The sequence below is a fragment of the Vigna angularis genome, chromosome 3 (genome assembly GCF_016808095.1).
Source record: "Vigna angularis cultivar LongXiaoDou No.4 chromosome 3, ASM1680809v1, whole genome shotgun sequence".
In the NCBI taxonomy this organism is placed as follows: Eukaryota; Viridiplantae; Streptophyta; class Magnoliopsida; order Fabales; family Fabaceae; genus Vigna; species Vigna angularis.
This window is the reverse complement of record NC_068972.1, coordinates 15,871,892-15,892,128: the sequence shown is the minus strand read 5'-3', so window position 1 is coordinate 15,892,128 and position 20,237 is coordinate 15,871,892. Positions and strand designations below refer to the sequence as shown.

At 37.9% G+C, this 20,237-nt stretch overlaps 1 protein-coding gene and 1 non-coding gene across 4 annotated transcripts; both read left to right on the top strand.

The window, feature by feature from the left end:
• The first annotated feature begins 3,345 nt into the window (after positions 1-3,345).
• LOC108324363 (homeobox protein knotted-1-like 1) lies at positions 3,346-7,916 on the top strand. Of its 3 annotated transcripts, XM_052875632.1 has the most exons (7): positions 3,346-3,535; positions 3,887-4,152; positions 4,319-4,429; positions 4,556-4,703; positions 4,845-4,871; positions 6,797-7,047; positions 7,465-7,916. In XM_052875632.1, exons 1-7 carry the CDS (start codon positions 3,349-3,351, stop codon positions 7,627-7,629), a joined length of 1,155 nt encoding a protein of 384 aa, XP_052731592.1. In that variant the 5' UTR covers positions 3,346-3,348; the 3' UTR covers positions 7,630-7,916. The 3 variants fall into 3 exon arrangements, with proteins under 3 accessions (XP_052731592.1, XP_017412797.1, XP_052731593.1); XM_017557308.2 differs by having other exon boundaries at positions 3,346-4,152; XM_052875633.1 differs by lacking the exon at positions 4,845-4,871 and having other exon boundaries at positions 3,347-3,535.
• Positions 7,917-18,283: 10,367 nt separating this feature from the next.
• LOC128196058 (small nucleolar RNA R71) lies at positions 18,284-18,386 on the top strand. The gene has a single exon (XR_008248158.1). It is a non-coding gene; the product is annotated as a small nucleolar RNA R71 (small nucleolar RNA).
• The last annotated feature ends 1,851 nt before the right edge of the window (positions 18,387-20,237 follow it).

Sequence of the window (20,237 nt, the reverse complement as noted above, 5' to 3'; positions counted from 1 at the left end):
TGTATGCTTGAGATCATTCTGATTAGTAAGTCGATAAAGATTCTTATATAGAAGACTGGTAACAACCACTCTCAAAGGATTTGGACTTACCCTATCGTTTGATGTGGATCAGGTGCATAGTCCATATATATTTTGACTATGACTTTTGGGTGCAGAATAATTATAATGTGGATTGAATGCTCCACATATATTTTGGTTATGGTTTTTGGCTACAAAAATAATTGTAATATGGATCAAATACAATCCGTATATATTTTGGTTGTGACTTTTGGATTTAGAAGGAATTAATATTGCTGTAAAAATAGGTTGTAACTCGCGAGCCAATCCAGCCCATCACGGGTTTGAGCTGGGTTGAGTTTGAAAAAGATGTAAATTTTTTATGCGAGTTAGTTTTCAATCGGCTCACTTAGAACTCGACTCACACGGGTTGAACCCGCGGTGAGTTGGGTTGGTGAGCCTACCCACGTAATTTAATTTAATTATATATTATTTTTTGTTTCAATATTATTAGTTAGCATATTTTTTATTATATTGTATATGAGATAAAAAAAAGATGTTTCAAGGGGAAATATATTATAAATTTATCTATTCAAGTCTCTAATATTATAAATGGACAAGTGATACAAAAATTATCAATATTAAAAAGTTATTTGTTCGTCTTTTGTGTTTTATTTTGGATTACGCTTAAATTGTATTATATATTTTTTTATATTTTGAATTGTCTTTGGAGTTTAACATTATTTTAGAATAAAATTTATTTAGATTTGAATTAAAAAAAAAATTATAATTTTTTATTTAAAAAACAACCTTATAATTAAGTGAGCCGACCCGTTTAACCCACCAACCAGTGGTCGGTCGAGTTGGGTTGGCTCATTAAACGATCAACCCGTGATGAGTCGGGTCGGGTTGAGCCGGATTACCCATTTTGACTGTTATAAAAATTTATAAATAATAGGTGCACGATCTTTTAATACTAGTTTATACACCAGTTCTATACAGGTTATACATATGATTAATTAGGACATGATTGAGTTTTAATGTGTGGTTGTGATTAATATTATTTGAGTTATAAATGAGTTTGTGTCTATGGTTGTGTCTATCATTATTTGATTATTTGGGATATGAATGAAATGATGATAAATCTTAAAATTTATATTTTCTCTTGTGAATTCTGAAAGTCGTGTAATTGTATTATGAATTCCTAAATGATTAATTGATTTTGTTTTATTAAGTTTATGGTTTGTGCATTATAGTGACCGATCATGACATGTATTTTCTGATCTTACGAAGTATAATTGTTAATATGTTTTTGTTGGCTCACCTTGTAAGTTGTAAATGAAATTTTTATCTGCGATGATTGTATATGTATACCAAGACATCGTACTGGAATAGATATTATTATATATGTTTACATGGATGCATGGAAATGAGGAGCTTTGGAAAAAAGATTTTTTTTTTGTGTATTTGAATTTAATTAAGATAAAACTTATTTTGAAGTCATGTATACTTTAATTTAAAATTTTGGATGGTTTTCTTAATTTTGAATGATTTAAATAAATAAAATTTTAGTTTTCGCTCGTAAAAATTGAAATCAGAATTGCAAAAATAAGTGTTTTTGAAATTGACAAATTTCATTGATCTTTGATGTGATATCAATAATGATGTTTTGAATGATGATTCCACGAAAATATTATCCTGACTTTTTGTTAGTATTTTACTCAGAGAAAAATGTCTAATTATGAAAGTGGGAGGAGATTCATATTCATTAAGACATTATACTCATAAATATAAATTTTATTCTAGAAAAGATATGTTATACAACTTGATACATTTTACAATTGATCATTTACATTGATAGTAAAATAATCATCATAAAAAATATGGTATTATTGTTAAATTAATTGGAAAACATTATGTCATTTATTAATTTAACCAATAAAAAACAAGTTTTACTAACTATGAACTTTACAAAAATTGGTTTCTCAATAGACATACATTTGAATATTACATTTTTTATTTTTTTATAATTTACGTAAAATTTAAAAGATATATATATATATATATATATATATATATATATAGAGAGAGAGAGAGAGAGAGAGAGAGAGAGAGAGAGAGAGAGATCCAAATGGATCAAAAAATTGAAATGGAAACTAAAACTAAAATTTTCATATAATTTAGAGAAAAAAAACTTAATTAATCCAATATTTAAATTTAAATATGTTACATTAACATGTTTTAATATTCTTTAATTACACTTATCATTTTTACCTTTTTTTATATATACTTATAACAATCATCTCACGCATACATATAAATGTGATACGGTAAGATTTAAGGTTTAAGATTTAATCGGTGGAGATAAATACGTAAAAGAAGAGAAATAAGTGCATTTGATAAACATATAAAAGTAAGTAAGACGAAAATAAATAAAGTGATAAAAACAAGTAAAAGATAGAATTTGTTTAATTTAAAATAAATAATAAAAAAATATAAATGTGTTAATAGCATCAGATAAAAATCAATACTACAAGACACACAAATTTTAGATTTTATTCAATTAAATAAATGCTTCTATATAACATTAAAAAATCCCGTAAAATTTACGGATCTCATAGATAAACGCAATCTAATTGTACAACTCTCCCCGCTGAGAACTGTTGGTTGACAAAAAGGCTTACTTAAGGCTAGTAAGATATAATACGAGAATAACTGATTTTTTTGTCATGAGTAGAAGATCGAAAATAGTAAGTTAAACCAAAAAATAAATAAAACTTTCAAATAAACTAAAACACTCCACTACATCCATTGATGTTCTTAAATTAATCCTGGTGAAAATGACACATTTTTTTGAGAAAAACAATAAATTTTAAGGATTAAAATTTTGAATCAGAGATGAATTGTTCGTTAAAAAAAAAACCTAGAAAATATTCATTAGATATGCACCACGTATGATCCGTAGATTAGTTGGAGGTGTCACGTGATGTCCGGTGATCTTAGAAAAAAAAAATGTAATAGAATTATTTTTGTTGTGTGTGAAGAAAGTGATTGTTATGGAGGAGTACTCCTGATAGGAGTAGCAGATGGTTGAAAGTAGAAGTGGAATTGAGAATACTTACTGTTACTGATAAGCCGTAACAAGAAGAAGAAGAAGAAAGCGTGTGTGTGAGGTTGGAATTATTAGCAGAAGCAGATGATGATAATAGCTACCTCCAAACTTGCATGCAGGTAGGTGGACCCACACATTAGAGTCACCAATCAAATTTAGTCACGTGGCGATATGTCACGTCAGGGTGAAAATCAGTGACTGACGTCTACAAATACGGCCTATACATCACCTACATGCCTATGTCTTTGCAGAGACACACCTTAACCTTGTCAAATCCTTTCTACTGTTTCAGTTCTTCTCTCTCTCTCTCTCTCTCTCTCTCTCTACTTCCCACTTACCATTACTCTCTCTTTCTCTCTCTTTTCCTTTCTTCCTTTTCCCCAGGTTTTTATTGGAAAAGAAAAACAAGGTCTCGTCCCTTTCCAGGTGCCGTAACAGCTCCACTTTCTTCCCCTTCTTCACCATCATTCCTTTTCATCAACTCCACTTACCCTTCTCTCTCACCGCATCACTCCATCAACAACACACAAAAACAACCTCAAACAACACAAAAAAGAAACAACTTCCCCTTTCCGCTTCTTCACACTCCCACCTGATTTCACTACCACCTGATTTCACTACCTATATTCTCCATTTTCAATGAACTGTTGCATGATTTGCACTGCGTGCTAGATCTCACACCATGTCCTCTACTTTTTAAACTTTGCTTCTGTGCAAATTCTCTGCTTATATATATATATATATATATAGTTGCTGACTGAGAAGAGTGGTTTTCAGTGGAGAGTAGCTTGGGATATATATCGATGGAAAACTTTTACAAGCTCAACTCTCTCCTATCTTGTACCGAGGATGTTGTTAGAGGAGTCAACGTCAACGTTTCCGCCGCCGCCGCATCTGAATTGAATCTAGGACTTGTGGCCAATAACTTCCTTCAGCTAGAAGAGCCAGAAAGTTCCGATATGTCTGAACGATTCATCAAGACCCAGATCGCCACTCACCCTCTTTATCCAAATCTAGTATCTGCTTACATAGAATGCCGAAAGGTTATGCCACTGCCATATCAATTATCTTTTCTTTCCTTTTTTCAATTAATTCTGGTTCTTCTCTTTGTGCTCTATTCTCTATGCCTAATATTAACAGCCAAAGTTACAGAAATTCTGCTGTGAATATTAAGAATAAATGGAAGTTGTGATTTTTAACTGTTGGAAGGTTGGAGCACCGCCGGAACTTGCTTCACTTCTTGAAGAAATAGCCCGTGAAAGCCACCCAACGCATGCTCTTCGTGAGATAGGAGATGATCCCGAGCTTGACGAGTTCATGGTATTCTTCTTTTTCTATCTTAAAGTAATTTCTTTCGGGAGGGACACGTTTTGCTTGAGTTAAAAGAAAGGATTGATAAACTTGTGCTGGGATGAAGACTTTAATTGTTGCTGCAACGCATGTTAGGAATCATACTGCGAAATTCTTCATAGATACAAGCAGGAGTTGTCCAAGCCATTCAACGAAGCGACCTTGTTTTTGTGTAGTATCGAATCACAACTCAGCAATCTTTGTAAGGGAACACTTACATTGCCACTGGATAACAACCGCTCAGGTAAACATTTGATTTCGCAGCCTTATTCCCATGTTCAATCGACACATCTTGTATAAATGGTTTTGTGTGAAAAGAATAAGGTTAAAGACATATTTTCATTTATATAATCATTATTATATTGTATTCATGTTTTGTTTTTAGGTGAAGACCAACCGATTGCCCTCTTTTGTACGTTGGAGATGGAGTGGGATTTTGTCTTGTTTAATGAATTTAAATTTAAATTATTTACTATGACGCCCACGTCACAACCCTCTCACAAAAGTAGTTGATTTGCGACATTGTTGACGATTTTTTAAGTTGGTCCCGTGTGGAGTGTGTAAATGACCAAGTAAAAGTATGTTCACACTCCAACATGGAACTGAACACTAAAAAAAGGACATAACTAACATTCACCCTAATTTTGGAGTGGAGGTAAGAGATAATAGAAGAAAAGAGAAAATGATAGAGAGAAAAGTGATGAATAGACCAGTGATATCCTGTGAAAGAAAGAGACAGTTAAAACAAAAATGTCGTAACAATAGGAAAGAAAATGATTGTATAGACACAATAAAGAATTACTAATAACTGATTCGGCTGGTGAGGATCAATCACATGTCCTTGAAGGTTGTTTTTTAAAATCGTTTTGTGGATGAGAAAAACTTTTGATGGGATATCTGTAAATAATCTTTGAGTGTTGATACATGTTTTGGTCTTGGTGAATCTTGGGAACAAATTCACCTAAACCTTTATCAGGAAAGAAAAATGGTGGGGTACATTGATGTCTTCTTAGCTTTTAACATTATTCCATTTTTCTAATGTCATTCTCCCTCTAGCATTTGTTAATAGCGTATGGATTCACTTAAGTCTTGTGGTAGTCAATGTCTCTAGCACATACTCACTAGTTGTTTCAATGCTTTACATCTTGACGTAATACATGGATACTGTACCTAATATTTGAAATATATATATATATATATATATATATATATATATATATATATATATATATATACAAGTATATGTATATGTATGTATTATCTGTTGCTTGGAAATTGCATTGGTGCTGTTGATCAATCATATTTCAACATGTATAAATTAGGTCGTATAATTAACAATCAATGTCTATTTTTTATAGTATGTCAGGAACATGTCTAAGTATATTATTTTCCTAGTTAACAATTACTGCTCATCTATTTGTTACATCCTACTATTAAATAATTTAGTTATGCAATATCTATCATACGAATTATTTATATTGAGGTGGGTGATAAGAGTTCAATGAATAATTCTAAATTCCTGCACTAAATAATCTTCCAAGTAAATAAAGAAAGTGTTAAATGTTTTTCAAGTTTGAAGCATTAGATATGTATTTACTTTTCCTTTTTAGAACAAAGCACACTATGAATATTTGTAGGATTACATAACATTACTATCTTTAGTTTCCTGTGCATGTCAAAGTTGCATGAATCTTTTCATTAATACTGAAAATTTGCGATATTATGGCTTCTGGAGTCCTTACATATCCAAGTTACGAAAATGGAAAGGTTTCGACTGCTAAGTTTTTGCACGGTGCAATAATATGGGATAGTTACCCGAAAATCTTAGTTGAGGTTTTTCATTTTGTTTGTATATAGAGGAAGTAGTATGTATTTATGAAAGTGACCGTATGCGATTTTCTTTTCGTACGCGAAAGCGAAAGAGTGGTGTTGGATCTTTCTATAAATGAGTGGAGTCAGCCTCGAATTAAACATATCGAAGTGGGGGACCATTTTAATGCAAAAACCATGAAGAGATGAAAAAACAGCAACAAAAATGTTGAGAAAGGCCATGACATTGGCTTGTAATAATTGGGGTGGTTTATGTTTTCCTGTACTGACACTAATAATTGTAGCCAAATTTTTACATCATCTTCAAGTTTAATTCATGCTTTGGCTTTTCACCCTCATTCATCTTCCTCTGTACTGCACCTTCCTTTTTTAACCGCCCTCCTTCTCTGTCAATGGCTAGTTGACCATTATGAAAAAAACTAGGAATTTCCCATCTTCAAAAAAGTGGTAAAAGAAGTTCTGAATAACAAGTAATATCTGTTTTGTATGTTTCTGCATTTTTTCCAGATGAGGCGGCTGGGACATCAGAAGATGAATTGAGTTGGGAGAAGATGGAAGTAATGGAAGGTGTGGAATCTTCTGGGTCTCGTCCCGGTGATCAAGAGCTTAAAGAAATACTCCTTCGTAAGTATGGTGGTTATCTTAGCAGCTTAAGAAAGGAATTTTTGAAGAAGAGGAAAAAGGGTAAACTTCCAAAGGAGGCAAGGAGGATACTCTTGGACTGGTGGAGCACTCACTATAGGTGGCCTTATCCTACGGTAATTCACATTAATATCATCACTGTCTTTTTGTTGTGTATTTCATTCACATAATTTCACCCTATAAATATACATATATCTGAAGTTAGCCCCTTGAAAAATCAGCAATGATTTGAAAATACCGATAGTACTGTCTTGTAACTTGTAGTGATAGTGGTTTTCATTTCAAGGTAGTGAGGATTCACTCCTGCCATATTTGTACGTGTTGAGACTTGAAAATGTGTGCGATATTTCTAGTTGTGGTATGGGGTAGCTTGATTTGTTGGTTGCAATAAATAGGCACAAAATGGTGAGCATTTGATTGAACCATGAACACTTGTGTTGTGGACACTGTCAAGAATATGTTTACTTTTCCATGTGAATAGAATAAAGATTGGGAAATTTGATATGAATGGGTTGAAACAAACTATTTGTTAGGAGGAGGAGAAAGTGCAACTATCAGAAATGACAGGACTTGAGCAAAAGCAGATAAACAATTGGTTCATCAACCAAAGGAAACGGCATTGGAAACCATCTGAAGACATGCGATTTGCGATTATGGATGGTGTAAGTGGCAGCGCCATAGTTAGAGGACCTATGTAGTTTATTTCTGCACTGGAAATGAACCACCAAGTTGATTTTTGCTACTTCTACCTCGTACTCCAGTGATGATGTGTGCATACGCTGTTGATTTTTGTTACTTCTACCTCGTACTCATACCTTGTATTCCTCTAGAAATGTTAAATTTTTTGAACCTGCTTTTGAATGCTGCAAAGTGTGTATATGTGCAAGAGTGTAACAACAGTAGCTAATATATATATAGCCAACAACAACGATAATCGATCAAACGTTACTGAATCATTATTTTATTACAATATGTATGTTATACATTTATGTCTTGCATATTTTGTTCATCTTTGTGTAGCTGTTGGTAATTGATGTTGCAGGTGACGATACAAATGCAATGTGTTAATCGTTTTAATGGCTCGAACTTGAACTCCCAACATATATTTTCTATGAAATACTGTTATTCCAATAGGATCAATTTCAAACTCCATGTATTACCATCTTTCTTCAAATAAAAAGTTGTTTTGAAATTGTGCGTCCAATATCTAGAAATATCTAAGTTCACACCAATTTCTTAATCTAATAATTAAGATTTATTTTAATCTTGTGGTATTGTAAGTTAAAAGAACATTTCAGAAACATCTTTATCGGTGTAATTTTGAAAGGTACTGTCAGGAGAAAATTTAGTAGGAATACAGATAAAAATAAAGAATTTTCAGAGAGGAAAATAATTTCTATATAAAATCTACCTCTTCTTTTCATTAAGGTTTAATTGCTTCCTTTGTCCCCAGTTTGGTTGAATTGTGTCAAATTCATCCTCATTTTTAAAAAAGTTTCATTGTCGTCCTCACGTGGTGTAAAAGTGTCAATTGAATCCAAACATAGAAAAAATTTGTGTCAATGTAGTCATCTCCGTTAAATACACACTAACGGTGTTAAGTGGCTGACATCCACGTCACCATCAGCGTCCCCAACAACCAGCTCCTCGCAATCGGTTCCTCCAACGCCGCCGCGCCGCTCCTCCTCCCCGCACTCCTCTCCCTCCACGCCGCCCTCGTGGAGTCCAACCTCCACAAGGACGTGGTGGTTTCATTCACCGGAGCTTGAAGCAACTTCCGGTCTTTAGGGGTAACCCACGACGGGAACCCGTCTTTCATCTTTCCATATTCGGGAAAAATCTCGTTCTTCGACTGTTTCTTCTTTTCGGGCACTTTCTTCAGCATGGCCAACGAGTTGCTTACGAGATGCGAAATCTCCAACAGCCCTTCTTCAATCTTCTCCCTCACGTGCCCTTTGCTGTACGCAAAGCCATCCAGACACGTGTACAGGTTGGTCATGGCGCCGCTTAAGAGAGTCTGCGAATCGTGGTAACGCTTCGACCCTATTGTGCTTTGGGAGAGATCCGCCACGGTGGTTTTGAGCTCCTCCACGGTTTCGTCGAAGAGGTCGAGGCAGTCGTCGAGAGCTCGCTGTGCGGGGAGGAGGAGCGGCGCGGCGGAGGGGAGTGTGGTGAGGACCTCGTCGCCGACTGAGACGGCGGAGATTCGGGTGGCGGGGCGGAATACGGCGACGTTTTTGCGGATCCAGGAGGAGGCGGTGGCGTTGGAGGAACCGATTGCGAGAAGCTGGTTGTTGGGGACGCTGATGGTGACGTGGATGTCAGCCACTTAACACCGTTAGTGTGTATTTAACGGAGATGACTACATTGACACAAATTTTTTCTATGTTTGGATTCAATTGACACTTTTACACCACGTGAGGACGACAATGAAACTTTTTTAAAAATGAGGATGAATTTGACACAATTCAACCAAACTGGGGACAAAGGAAGCAATTAAACCTTTCATTAACAATGTGTTATATAATATGTACTTTTTGGCATAACCGTTTTACATGGAGAAAAATTTAAAACATAAATAAACAAGATTCCTTTCCCATCATGTTCTCATAACAGAATTTTCCTTTGTGCTGGGACCACGACAAGTCACAACAAAATCAGCAAAACGTTGAGGTAAACGTGATGCTCTATGCGGCCTTCTTTCACGTGTTGTGACCTCAGATGAATCTTATGGGATCCCCTCAATTGTTTTAGTGATTATACCAATAGAGTCCCTAATATTAGTGAGAGGTATTGGGTTATCAATCCTAATATCTTTTCCCGGTTCGAAGAACACCTTGTCCTCAAGGTGAAATTGGTCTTTAAACTATGACCATTGTTCCTAACTAGCTTCTTCTAGGGGCATGCCTTGCCACAAGACTAGGACCAGAATACACGAATCCGCAGAAGATGAATCCGCAGAAGATGAATCCCGTTTCATATCAATAATGGCAATGGGTTCTAGAACTGGTTGGTTATCATGAATCTCTTATGGTAATTGGAGAGGAGAAGAAGGAAGAGGTCCCTTATGAGGTCGTAACAGACAGACATGGAATACATTGTGTATTTTTGCTGTTGCGGGCAATGCTAACTCATAAGCTACTTCGTCGATCTTGTTGGTAATTTGGAATGGTCCAAAATATCGCTTCTGCAATTTACTCGAAGATGAGCCAGTGACAGAGACTTGATGGCGAGGTCGCAAACGGACATAGACCCATTCACCAACGTTGAAATGGAGATCCCCTCGAGAGGAGTGAACCCAATGCTTCATTGATTCTTGGGCTTTCTTTAAGTTGGAACTGAGCTTTCGTAAAATTTCTTCACGAGAAGAGAGTTCACACTGTACTGCAGCGTTAGGAGTGTCAGCATTGATGATTTTAGGCAATGTTAGGGGTGGAAAGCCGAACATAATCTCAAAAGGAGTGAATCCTGTAGAGGAGTTGACAAAGGTATTGAAGTTCCACTCTGCCCAAGCTAGGAATTTGCCCCATTGAGATGGTTTGTCATGAATGAAGCAACGCAAGTACTGTTGCAACACTTTGTTTGCCACCTCGGTTGCCCATCAGTTTGAGGATGGTAAGCTGTTGACATTCGAAGCTAAGTGCCATTCAAATGAAAGAGCTCTCGCCTAAATTGGCTAAGAAAGATCAGATCGCGATCCGAAATGAGGCTATGAGGTATGCCATGATGTTTACAGACAATATTGATGAACAACTCAGTAACTGATAAGGTTGTGAAGGATCGGGGAAGCAGACCAAAGTGAGCCCCCTTTGAGAAATGGTCAACCACCACTAAGATTGTTGTGAAACCTTTATTTGATGGAAGACCCACAATAAAATCCAAAGAAAGGTCCTCCCAACAATGCGAAGGTGGTGGTATTGGTTGCAAAAGTCCCGGAGTTCGCTGAGTAGGAATCTTTGTGTGTTGGCAAACTGAGCACTTGGCTATAAAATCCTGAACATCCTTATGAATAGTCCTCCAATAGAATTGAGCTGCTAACCTGCTAAGTGTGCGAGCAACACCCGTATGCCCAGCCATTGGGGTTGAGTGGAATTCATAGAGGAGTAAGGGGAATAAAAGGATTGGAGGAAGGTAGCCATATCTTGTTCTTGAAGGTGATGAAATCTCGGTGAACTGTGTAATGAGGAAAATCACTTGGTGCAGCAGAGATTTTACCCTTAAGATCCTGAAATTCATCATTCGCAGTAAGGGAAGAGTTAAGGGCATCCAGGAAGTCAAGTTGAGGAATGGTCATGACCATTAAGGAACTCTCAGTAACATTGGTACGTGAGAGGGCATCAGCTTCAATGTTAGATTTTCCTGCACGATATTGGATTTCGAAGTCATAGCCAAACAACTTAAAAAGATATTTTTATTGCTCTGGGGTGAGGACAGTCTGATGCATAAGCTCCTTGATGCACATAATTCTCTTACGTACGTGGATGAGTTGCGCAATTTGGGACAAAACTGCTTGCTGAAATAAGCGACTGGGTGACCCTCCTGAGATAAAACTGCATCCATCCCCACACCTGAAGCATCAGTTTGAATAACAAATGTGGATTCAAAATTAGGGATCGCTAGTACAGGTTCCTGTAAGAGTATCTGCTTGAGCTTTCCGAAATCAGATTGGGCCTCATCGTTCCAAAGGAATGCATCTTTTTTTAACAGCTCGGTCAAAGGATGAGCGATGGAGGCATATCCCTGGACGAATTTTCTGTAGAATCCTGTAAGGCCTAAGAAGCCTTGAAGCGATTTGATCGTAGCAGGTTTAGGCCAATTGCGAACTGCTTCGAGTTTATCAAGGTCGAGTTGTACCTGCTGATGAGAAACAATTTCCCCAAGTATTGAATAAAATAGCGTCCAATCAAACACTTGCTACCTTTCAACTTAAAATTATTTGAATGCAGTAGATCAAATGTGATGTCGAGATGTGTAATATGAGAATCCAAAGAGGGACTATACACCAGAATATCATCGAAAAAAACAATGATGAACTTACGTAAGTGAGGTTGAAAGAGATCATTCATCGTTACCTGGAAGGTGGAGGGGGCGTTACAGAGCCCGAAAGGCATAACTCTGAACTCAAAGTGACCATTATGAGTACGAAAAGCGGTCTTCCTTGAGTCCTCGGGCACCACTAAAATCTGATGGAATCCCGAAAGGAGGTCTAATTTGGAGAACCAATAGACATTACCCAGCTCGTCAAGAAGCTCATCAACAGTAGGAATTGGAAATTTATCTTTTATGGTGATGGAGTTTAATGTCCTATAATCCATGCAGAAACGCCAAGTGTCATCCTTCTTTTTAACCAGGAGGACTAGGGAAGAGAAATGACTATTACTGGGCATAATAAAATCAGAATCCAGCACCTTTTGAACCTGAGATTCGATTTCATGTTTCTAAAAGTGAGGGTATCGATATGGGCGAACAGAGATGGGGGATGAATTTGGGGTGAGGTTAATAGAATGGTCAGTGGGGCGTGAAGGAGGGGGAGCTGTAGGAATGGTGAATAGTGAGGGATATTTAGAAATAAGATCTTGTAATTGAGGTTCAGAGGCATTGGGAAATAGTGGTTGTGTAAGAATTGGTTCGGGATCAGAGGTAGTGTCATGGGGGTAGGGTAACAGTGTTGGGGGAGAGGTTGTAGGGAAAGTTGGAATAGAGCCTCTACTGTATTGGTGATTTGCAATCTTTTGAGTTGATGGGCTGAGATAGGTATGGGATTTGAGTCCTGGTTGCCTTGTAACTCCACTAAGGAATTGTTCCACATAAAACGCATGAATGGCCCGTTGTAGTCCATATGGAAAGGGCTAATCAATTGTAGCCAGTGTACCCCCCATACAACATATGTGCCTGATAGGTCTAAAGGATAGAGATCAATGGGGAACTGGTACTGGGCTAAGTGAAGGATAACGTTGGGACAAAAAGTCAAACAAGGTAAGAAATCGCCATTTCCAACCATTACTAGTAATGGGCTTGGGATCGTTTCTCTAGACAATTGTAAAAATTGGGCCACTCGGCTTTGAATAAAATTGTGGGTAGCCTCACTATCTACCAAGATTTGAACACTGTACCCATTTATGGACCCTATGACCTGAAAAGTGCGCGGTCTCCACTGGCCGAAGAACGCATGAAGGCTAATGAGTTCTGGCTCTGGTTCGTGTGTCTCAGGAACGGACTCATCAATGGTTACGTCCGCCTGTGGGTCATCAATGTCGAAACAAGTAAATAAGAGGAACTGGGGTTTGCAACGATGACCTCTAGTATATCGTTCATCGCAATTGAAACAGAGGTTTTTGTCCTTCCGAGCCTGCATTTCAGCTTCAGTGAGTCTCCGAATGGGTATTTTTGTGGGTGGTGTAGGGAGAAGAGGTGGAAGCGGTTGGGGTCTGGGCAGCGTAGATGAGGTGGGTGACGTGGGTGGAGGGCGGAAGAATCTGGTGGGTGTACTTGGTGTGGGTTTGGATTTGTCATCTTGAAGTTTGGCTAAAGCAATGGCTTGGGGAAGGTCTTTCGGTTGAAGGGTTGTGACCTCACGACAAATATGTGGTTTCAGTCTCGAAATAAAACAACTAAGATAAAAAGAAGGAGGAAAATTGGAGATACGATTGGTAAGAGTCTCAAACTCAGAGAGATATTCATGGAGTCCCTGGGTTTGTGAAAGCTTACATATGGCAGCTATGGGGTCTTCATACTTGGATGGTGCAAATCACAGTTCCGATGTGCGCAGAAAAGCCTCTCACGAAGTGAGGAGACCATTGTTAAACATCCACTGGAACCATGCCAAGGCTGGGTGTTAGGACCTCGGCAAGTGTACCGAATCGTACAAGTAATAAACCGGTAAGTCCGGAAATCGTTTTCCCAAGAGATTTGTTTTGATTCACAGAATGATTAAAGTTTACTAATTTAGCGATTAATTTTACAACACAAGTAAGATTTGCATACAGATGAAATTTAAAGTGGTAAAAACAGATGATTTAAAGTTCACTGGGGTTGAAATTCAAGTTCATCACTCTGGTAATCTTCTACTAACACAATTCCTCATAATTAAACATCGACATTCTAGGCGCATGCAGTCCTGATCCCTCAGAGACAGTTCTTAATCATTCAAACTAAATTGCTAATCCCTTAGCTAATTCAATTATCAGATTTGCCTTAAACACAATGTCACATATGACTAAAAATTCCCTCCTATGTCTAGGACTCGAAATCCTTTAGCAGTTCTACCCTAGGTCCGCGGTCTCATACATTTCCCAATGATTTAACCGTTCAAATGGCTCAGATTCCCATCAACAGCATTAATAATAAGGATAAAACATATAATTCAAACAAGTTCATGCATTAATAGTGAAATTACATAGAAGTTCAGAAAATTACTCTCAACCCCAGTGAAATGGAGTTCTAGCTACACATATACATCATAGAAGTGATAAAGGATGGATTGGATGGTAGAAAGTGGTGAAATTCCACTCCGGAGCACCCAAAACGAGCATGGACACGAGCTGCAGAGTTCCCCCTGGCTTCTCCCCTCCAGAACTGTCTGGTTTCTGCCTCTGGATCGCGTTTTTAAAGAAAGGACCTTAAGTGATTTTTCGCTGGGCGACGAACGTACGCTCGCTGGGCGAGCGTCTATCGCTGGGCGAGCGTCTGTCGTTGGGCGAGCGTCCACTTTTCATCTTCGTTGGACGAACGTTCAAAGCTCGTTGGACGAGCGTCCGTCGCTGGGCGAGCGTTCATTGATCGCTGGGCGAGCGTCCACTTTTCATCTTCGCTAGACGAACGTCCAAAGCTCGTTGGACGAGCGTTCTCGCTGGGCGAGCGTTCGCTCTCTCGCAAGGCGAGCGTCTACTTTTGGGTCACGGGCGTGCACTCGCTGGACGAACGTCCACTGTTCGCTGGACGAGCGTTCTCGCTGGGCGACGAGCGTCCGTTCGCTGGGCGAACGTCCACTTGCTGGGCTTCTTGGCGGGACGAGCGTCCACTCGCTGGACGAGCGTCCGTTCGCTGGGCGAACGTCCGTTCTCGCTGGCTTGGTTATTCCATCCATCTTGCTTCAGCAAATGACGCTCTCCAAGTCTGTGATAGTATTCAATCCTTATTCTATTCCGAAATAAGCAATCAAAAGCATCAAAACACACTTAAACAATCAAAACTACATTTAAATCAACAATTATATACTTTACATGAGAATTAACACTTAAACTTATTCAAAAGCACAAGAATTTAAGGAACAAAAACAAGTAAAAATTACACCCATCAAACTCCCCCAAACTTATATATTTTCGTGTCCTCATGAAAATAAACAAAAACAAAAGAAAAACGAACCCAACAAAGTAGTTAGTATTCCATCACATAATCTCTGTCACAAAAGTAAGGATTGTACCTACATCTCCAAATATTCAGATCAAATGTTATAACTTATATATTGACAAGTTCTTGAATCCAAAATGATAAGAGAACCAGAAAAAGAATAAAAACAAAAATGCTCAATCAGTGTTTACCTCAACCTGCAAGTGTTTACACTCTAATTCACACTCATATTGTCATCAACTACTTCATCAACTTTTGCAAGTCATCTCATAAACAATTCACACATTCTGATTTAAATCAAAAGGACTTTCTCAGGTTATAACTTGGCTTGGCTAGAAAAAACATGGTTTTACAGGGAAACAAAACAACACTAAAGAAGAGGAGAACAAGAACATAACAACATTGAAACTTATTTATCAACTTCCTCTTCATTCATCACATAACACATTTTCTGAAATTTTTCTCTAACTTGGATTTTTTTTTTTTTAGATTGTTTTTCATCAGTTTAAGACTCAACTGATTAGGATTTCCCCCAAACTTAATTTCTACCTTTCATCTTGACAAATATGTTTCTTGTTCTCTTCTCCTAGAGTGTTGGATAAGGTAGATTGTTCTGTAAGAAGCTCAGGGTTCACAACAAATATATATAAGGCTCAAACAGGATAACAATGGATGAATATTCACATATAGGTAGTCATCTGGCCAAGTAGTTAATTTCAACAACAACAACTGCCTTTCTCATTTCTAAACCAGAATGCAACTGTAATAATAAGAATTATGCAAAAACCAAATTCATAGCAATAACAACTTCTCACTTGCTTTCAAAGTTGTCTCAGTACACTCAGATATTCAACTTCTGGGTCACAATCAATCAGATTCAAGACGAATCAAATATAATCATAACACAAGTTCTAAAACTCAGATTTTGCAATAACAATCTCACAATCATGACAGCTATCATGGACCGAATTCCAAATTCAAATTCAAACTTCAAACACACAATTCACAATCAAATCATTGCAGAAAAATAATTCAATCCACACAACCAACAGATTCAGATTCAATCCACACAACCAAAAGAACTGAAAACATAATTAGATAGAGTTAGAAAGCTGGGTTGCCTCCCAGTAAGCGCTTTTTTAACGTCTTTAGCTCGACACCTGTTAAGCTCATGGTGGATTTTTGATTTTGGTGAGCTTCTTTCCTCTGTTCCACCAACAACCCTTCCACTGTTTTCTAGATATCTTTCTGGTTACCCTGGAGTAAGGAGCTTCAACTTCAAATCTTTCGTCTTTGGTTTTGCTTTTGAAAACCCACAACTTATCTTTCAGTATAATTGACTCTCCTAATCTGGGCTCCTTGCTTTGCATCAACAACTGGTGGTCATCTGATTTATCACTTACACACATGATTTCATTTGCAGCTTCAGGAATTGCCTTTTCTTCATTACACTGCTGCACATCATCAAATGCATTAAAAATTACCTCCTCATCTTTGTCTTTCAGTTTCAGCGTTCCATCATCCATATTAATGACGACTTTTGTTGTCTTCATGAATGGTCGTCCCAGGATGAGAGGTACTTCTTTGTCTTCCTCCATTTCCATGATGACAAAATCTGCAGGGAATATCAATTTGTCTACCTTTATGAGCACATCCTCTACGACTCCATAAGGATACTTGATTGATCGATCTGCTAATTGTAGAGTCATGCGTGTAGATTTCATCTCCAGATCCCCAATTTTCTCAAACATAGAAAGGGGCATCAGATTTATGCTGGCTCCCAGATCAATTAGAGCCTTTCCAACCGCTAGTTTACCAATGGTACATGGAATTGTAAAACTACCTGGATCTTTAAACTTTGGTGGAAGCAACTTCTGAATGATAGCACTGCACTGACCCTGTACTTCTATAGTTTCTTCCTCAATATACTTTTTCTTCTTCGTGAGCACATCTTTCATGAATTTCGAATAAGCAGGTATTTGTTTCAGTGCTTCTGAGAAGGGCATCTTGATTTCCAACTTCTTGAAAATATCAATGAAACTCCTGAACTGTTTTTCCTTCTCGTTTCTAGATAGAACCTTTGGATATGGAAGAGGCTTCTCATACATCTATTCTTTCTTTTTCTCTCCCTCTCTCGCTTTTTCACTTTCTCTATCCTCTTTCTCTTCTTCTTCATCTCCCTCTTTACTCATCTCATCTTTTTCTTCACTCATTTTTTTCTCAAACTCTCTTTCTTTCAGAATTCTTTCTGACCTTGTAGTAATAAGATTGCATTCTTCCTTTGGATTTACTTCAGTGTTTGCCCCAAAGTCTTTCTCTGGTTTTTCTTCCAACTTTTTAGCTAATTGACCCACCTGAATCTCCAAATTCCTAAGTGAGGCTTCTGTACTTTTATGGTTGGAAATTGATACCTGCATAAACTGCTGAAGAGTTTTTTCCAGTTTTGAAGTTCTTTCTGTCAGAGAAGGTTGTTGCTGAAAGTTCTGTGGAGGTGGCCTGTTGAAAGGAACAGCTTGTCCCATACTCGGATGAGGTCTCCATCCTTGATTAAAACTTTGACGTTGATCATAGTTTGTCTGAAGACCTTGATTTCCCATATAATGTACTTCTTCATGAGACATTCTTTGCACTACACATTGACCATTATTATGATTTCCTCCGCATAATTCACAACTTTGAACCATCTGATGTTGAGTTTGAGAAACATTCTGCAGTTCTTTAGGTAGCTGAGATAACTTCTTCATTAATGTCTCAAGTTGCTGAGTCATAATCTTGTTCTGAGCTAGTAAAGCATCTTGAGATTGAAGCTGAAGAACACCTTTTTGTTGAAATTGAGCTCTTTCACTCTGAACTTCATTATCATTTGCAGCCATGTTTTCAATCAGTTCATGTGCTTCTTCAGGCATCTTCCATCTGATACTACCTCCAGCTGATGCATCTAACATTAACTTTGTTTGGGATTTCAGCCCTCCAAGAAACAGATTTAACATTGTAGGCTCATCAAATCCATGAGTAGGGGTTTTTCTCAATAGGCCTTTGAATCTATCCCATGCTTGACCTAGAGTTTCATCAGCATCCTGTTGAAAAGACGAGATCTCCTGCTTTCCCTTATTGATTTTGGACTAAGGGAAGAACTTATTCAGAAATTTTGCAACTACATCATCCCAGACTGTCAAACTATTCTCTGGAAAGGAATTCAGCCACATTTTTGCATTACCAGCCAATGAGAATGGAAATAAGCTGAGTCGAATCGCTTCATCTGGAACCTGATGAATCCTCACTGTATTACAGATCTCCATGAAAGAAGCCAAGTGAGTGTATGGATTCTCGTGGGATAATCCATGAAACTGATTGTTCTGAACCAGATGAATAAGAGCTGGCTTCATCTCCATGTTAGCAGCATTCACCACTGGTCTTGCAATACTGTTAAATTGCAATACGTCTTCCTTGCCCAGAACCTTCTCCAGTGCGATTATCTTCCATTTCTTCTTTGTCTTGACCAGATGAAAAGTCCAGAATTTCTTCAGAAATAGCAGAGGATTCTCTGGATTCTCTACTTTGTCTCCTTCTTCTACTGTTGTTCCTTCGAGCAGTTCTTTCAATTTCCGGATCAAAAAGTAGATTTTCAACCTGTTCTCTGCTTCTCATACAAAACACAAACTAAAAAGAAACAATCCAGAAAGACACAATCTCTACAGAATAATAACAAATATGCACAAAAGTTCAAATAAGAACACAATAACACTTAAACAAAAAGAAAGCTAAAATCAACTAAACCAAATAAACAACAAACAATCAACGAAAACAAAAACAAATCCCCGGCAACGGCGCCAAAAACTTGTTAGGACCTCGGCAAGTGTACCGAATCGTACAAGTAATAAACCGGTAAGTCCGGAAATCGTTTTCCCAAGAGAATTGTTTTGATTCACAGAATGATTAAAGTTTACTAATTTAGCGATTAATTTTACAACACAAGTAAGATTTGCATACAGATGAAATTTAAAGTGGTAAAAACAGATGATTTAAAGTTCACTGGGGTTGAAATTCAAGTTCATCACTCTGGTAATCTTCTACTAACACAATTCCTCATAATTAAACATCGACATTCTAGGCGCATGCAGTCCTGATCCCTCAGAGACAGTTCTTAATCATTCAAAATTAATTGCTAATCCCTTAGCTAATTCAATTATCAGATTTGCCTTAAACACAATGTCACAGATGACTAAAAATTCCCTCCTATGTCTAGGACTCGAAATCCTTTAGCAGTTCTACCCTAGGTCCGCGGTCTCATACATTTCCCAATGATTTAACCGTTCAAATGGTCTAGATTCCTATCAAAAGCATTAATAATAAGGATAGAACATATAATTCAAACAAGTTCATGCATTAATAGTGAAATTACATAGAAGTTCAGAAAATTACTCTCAACCCCAGTGAAATGGAGTTCTAGCTACACATATACATCATAGAAGTGATAAAGGATGGATTGGATGGTAGAAAGTGGTGAAATTCCACTCCGGAGCACCCAAAACGAGCATGGACACGAGCTGCACAGTTCCCCCTGGCTTCTCCCCTCCAGAACTGACTGGTTTCTGCCTCTGGATCGCGTTTTTAAAGAAAGGACCTTAAGTGATTTTTCGCTGGGCGACGAACGTACGCTCGTTGGGCGAGCGTCCGTCGCTGGGCGAGCGTCCATTGATCGCTGGGCGAGCGTCCACTTTTCATCTTCGCTGGACGAACGTCCAAAGCTCGCTGGACGAGCGTCCGTCGCTGGGCGAGCGTTCATTGATCGATGGGCGAGCGTCCACTTTTCATCTTCGCTGGACGAACGTCCAAAGCTCGCTGGACGAGCGTTCTCGCTGGGCGAGCGTTCGCTCTCTCGCAAGGCGAGCGTCTACTTTTGGGTCACGGGCGTGCACTCGCTGGACGAAAGTCCACTGTTCGTTGGACGAGCATT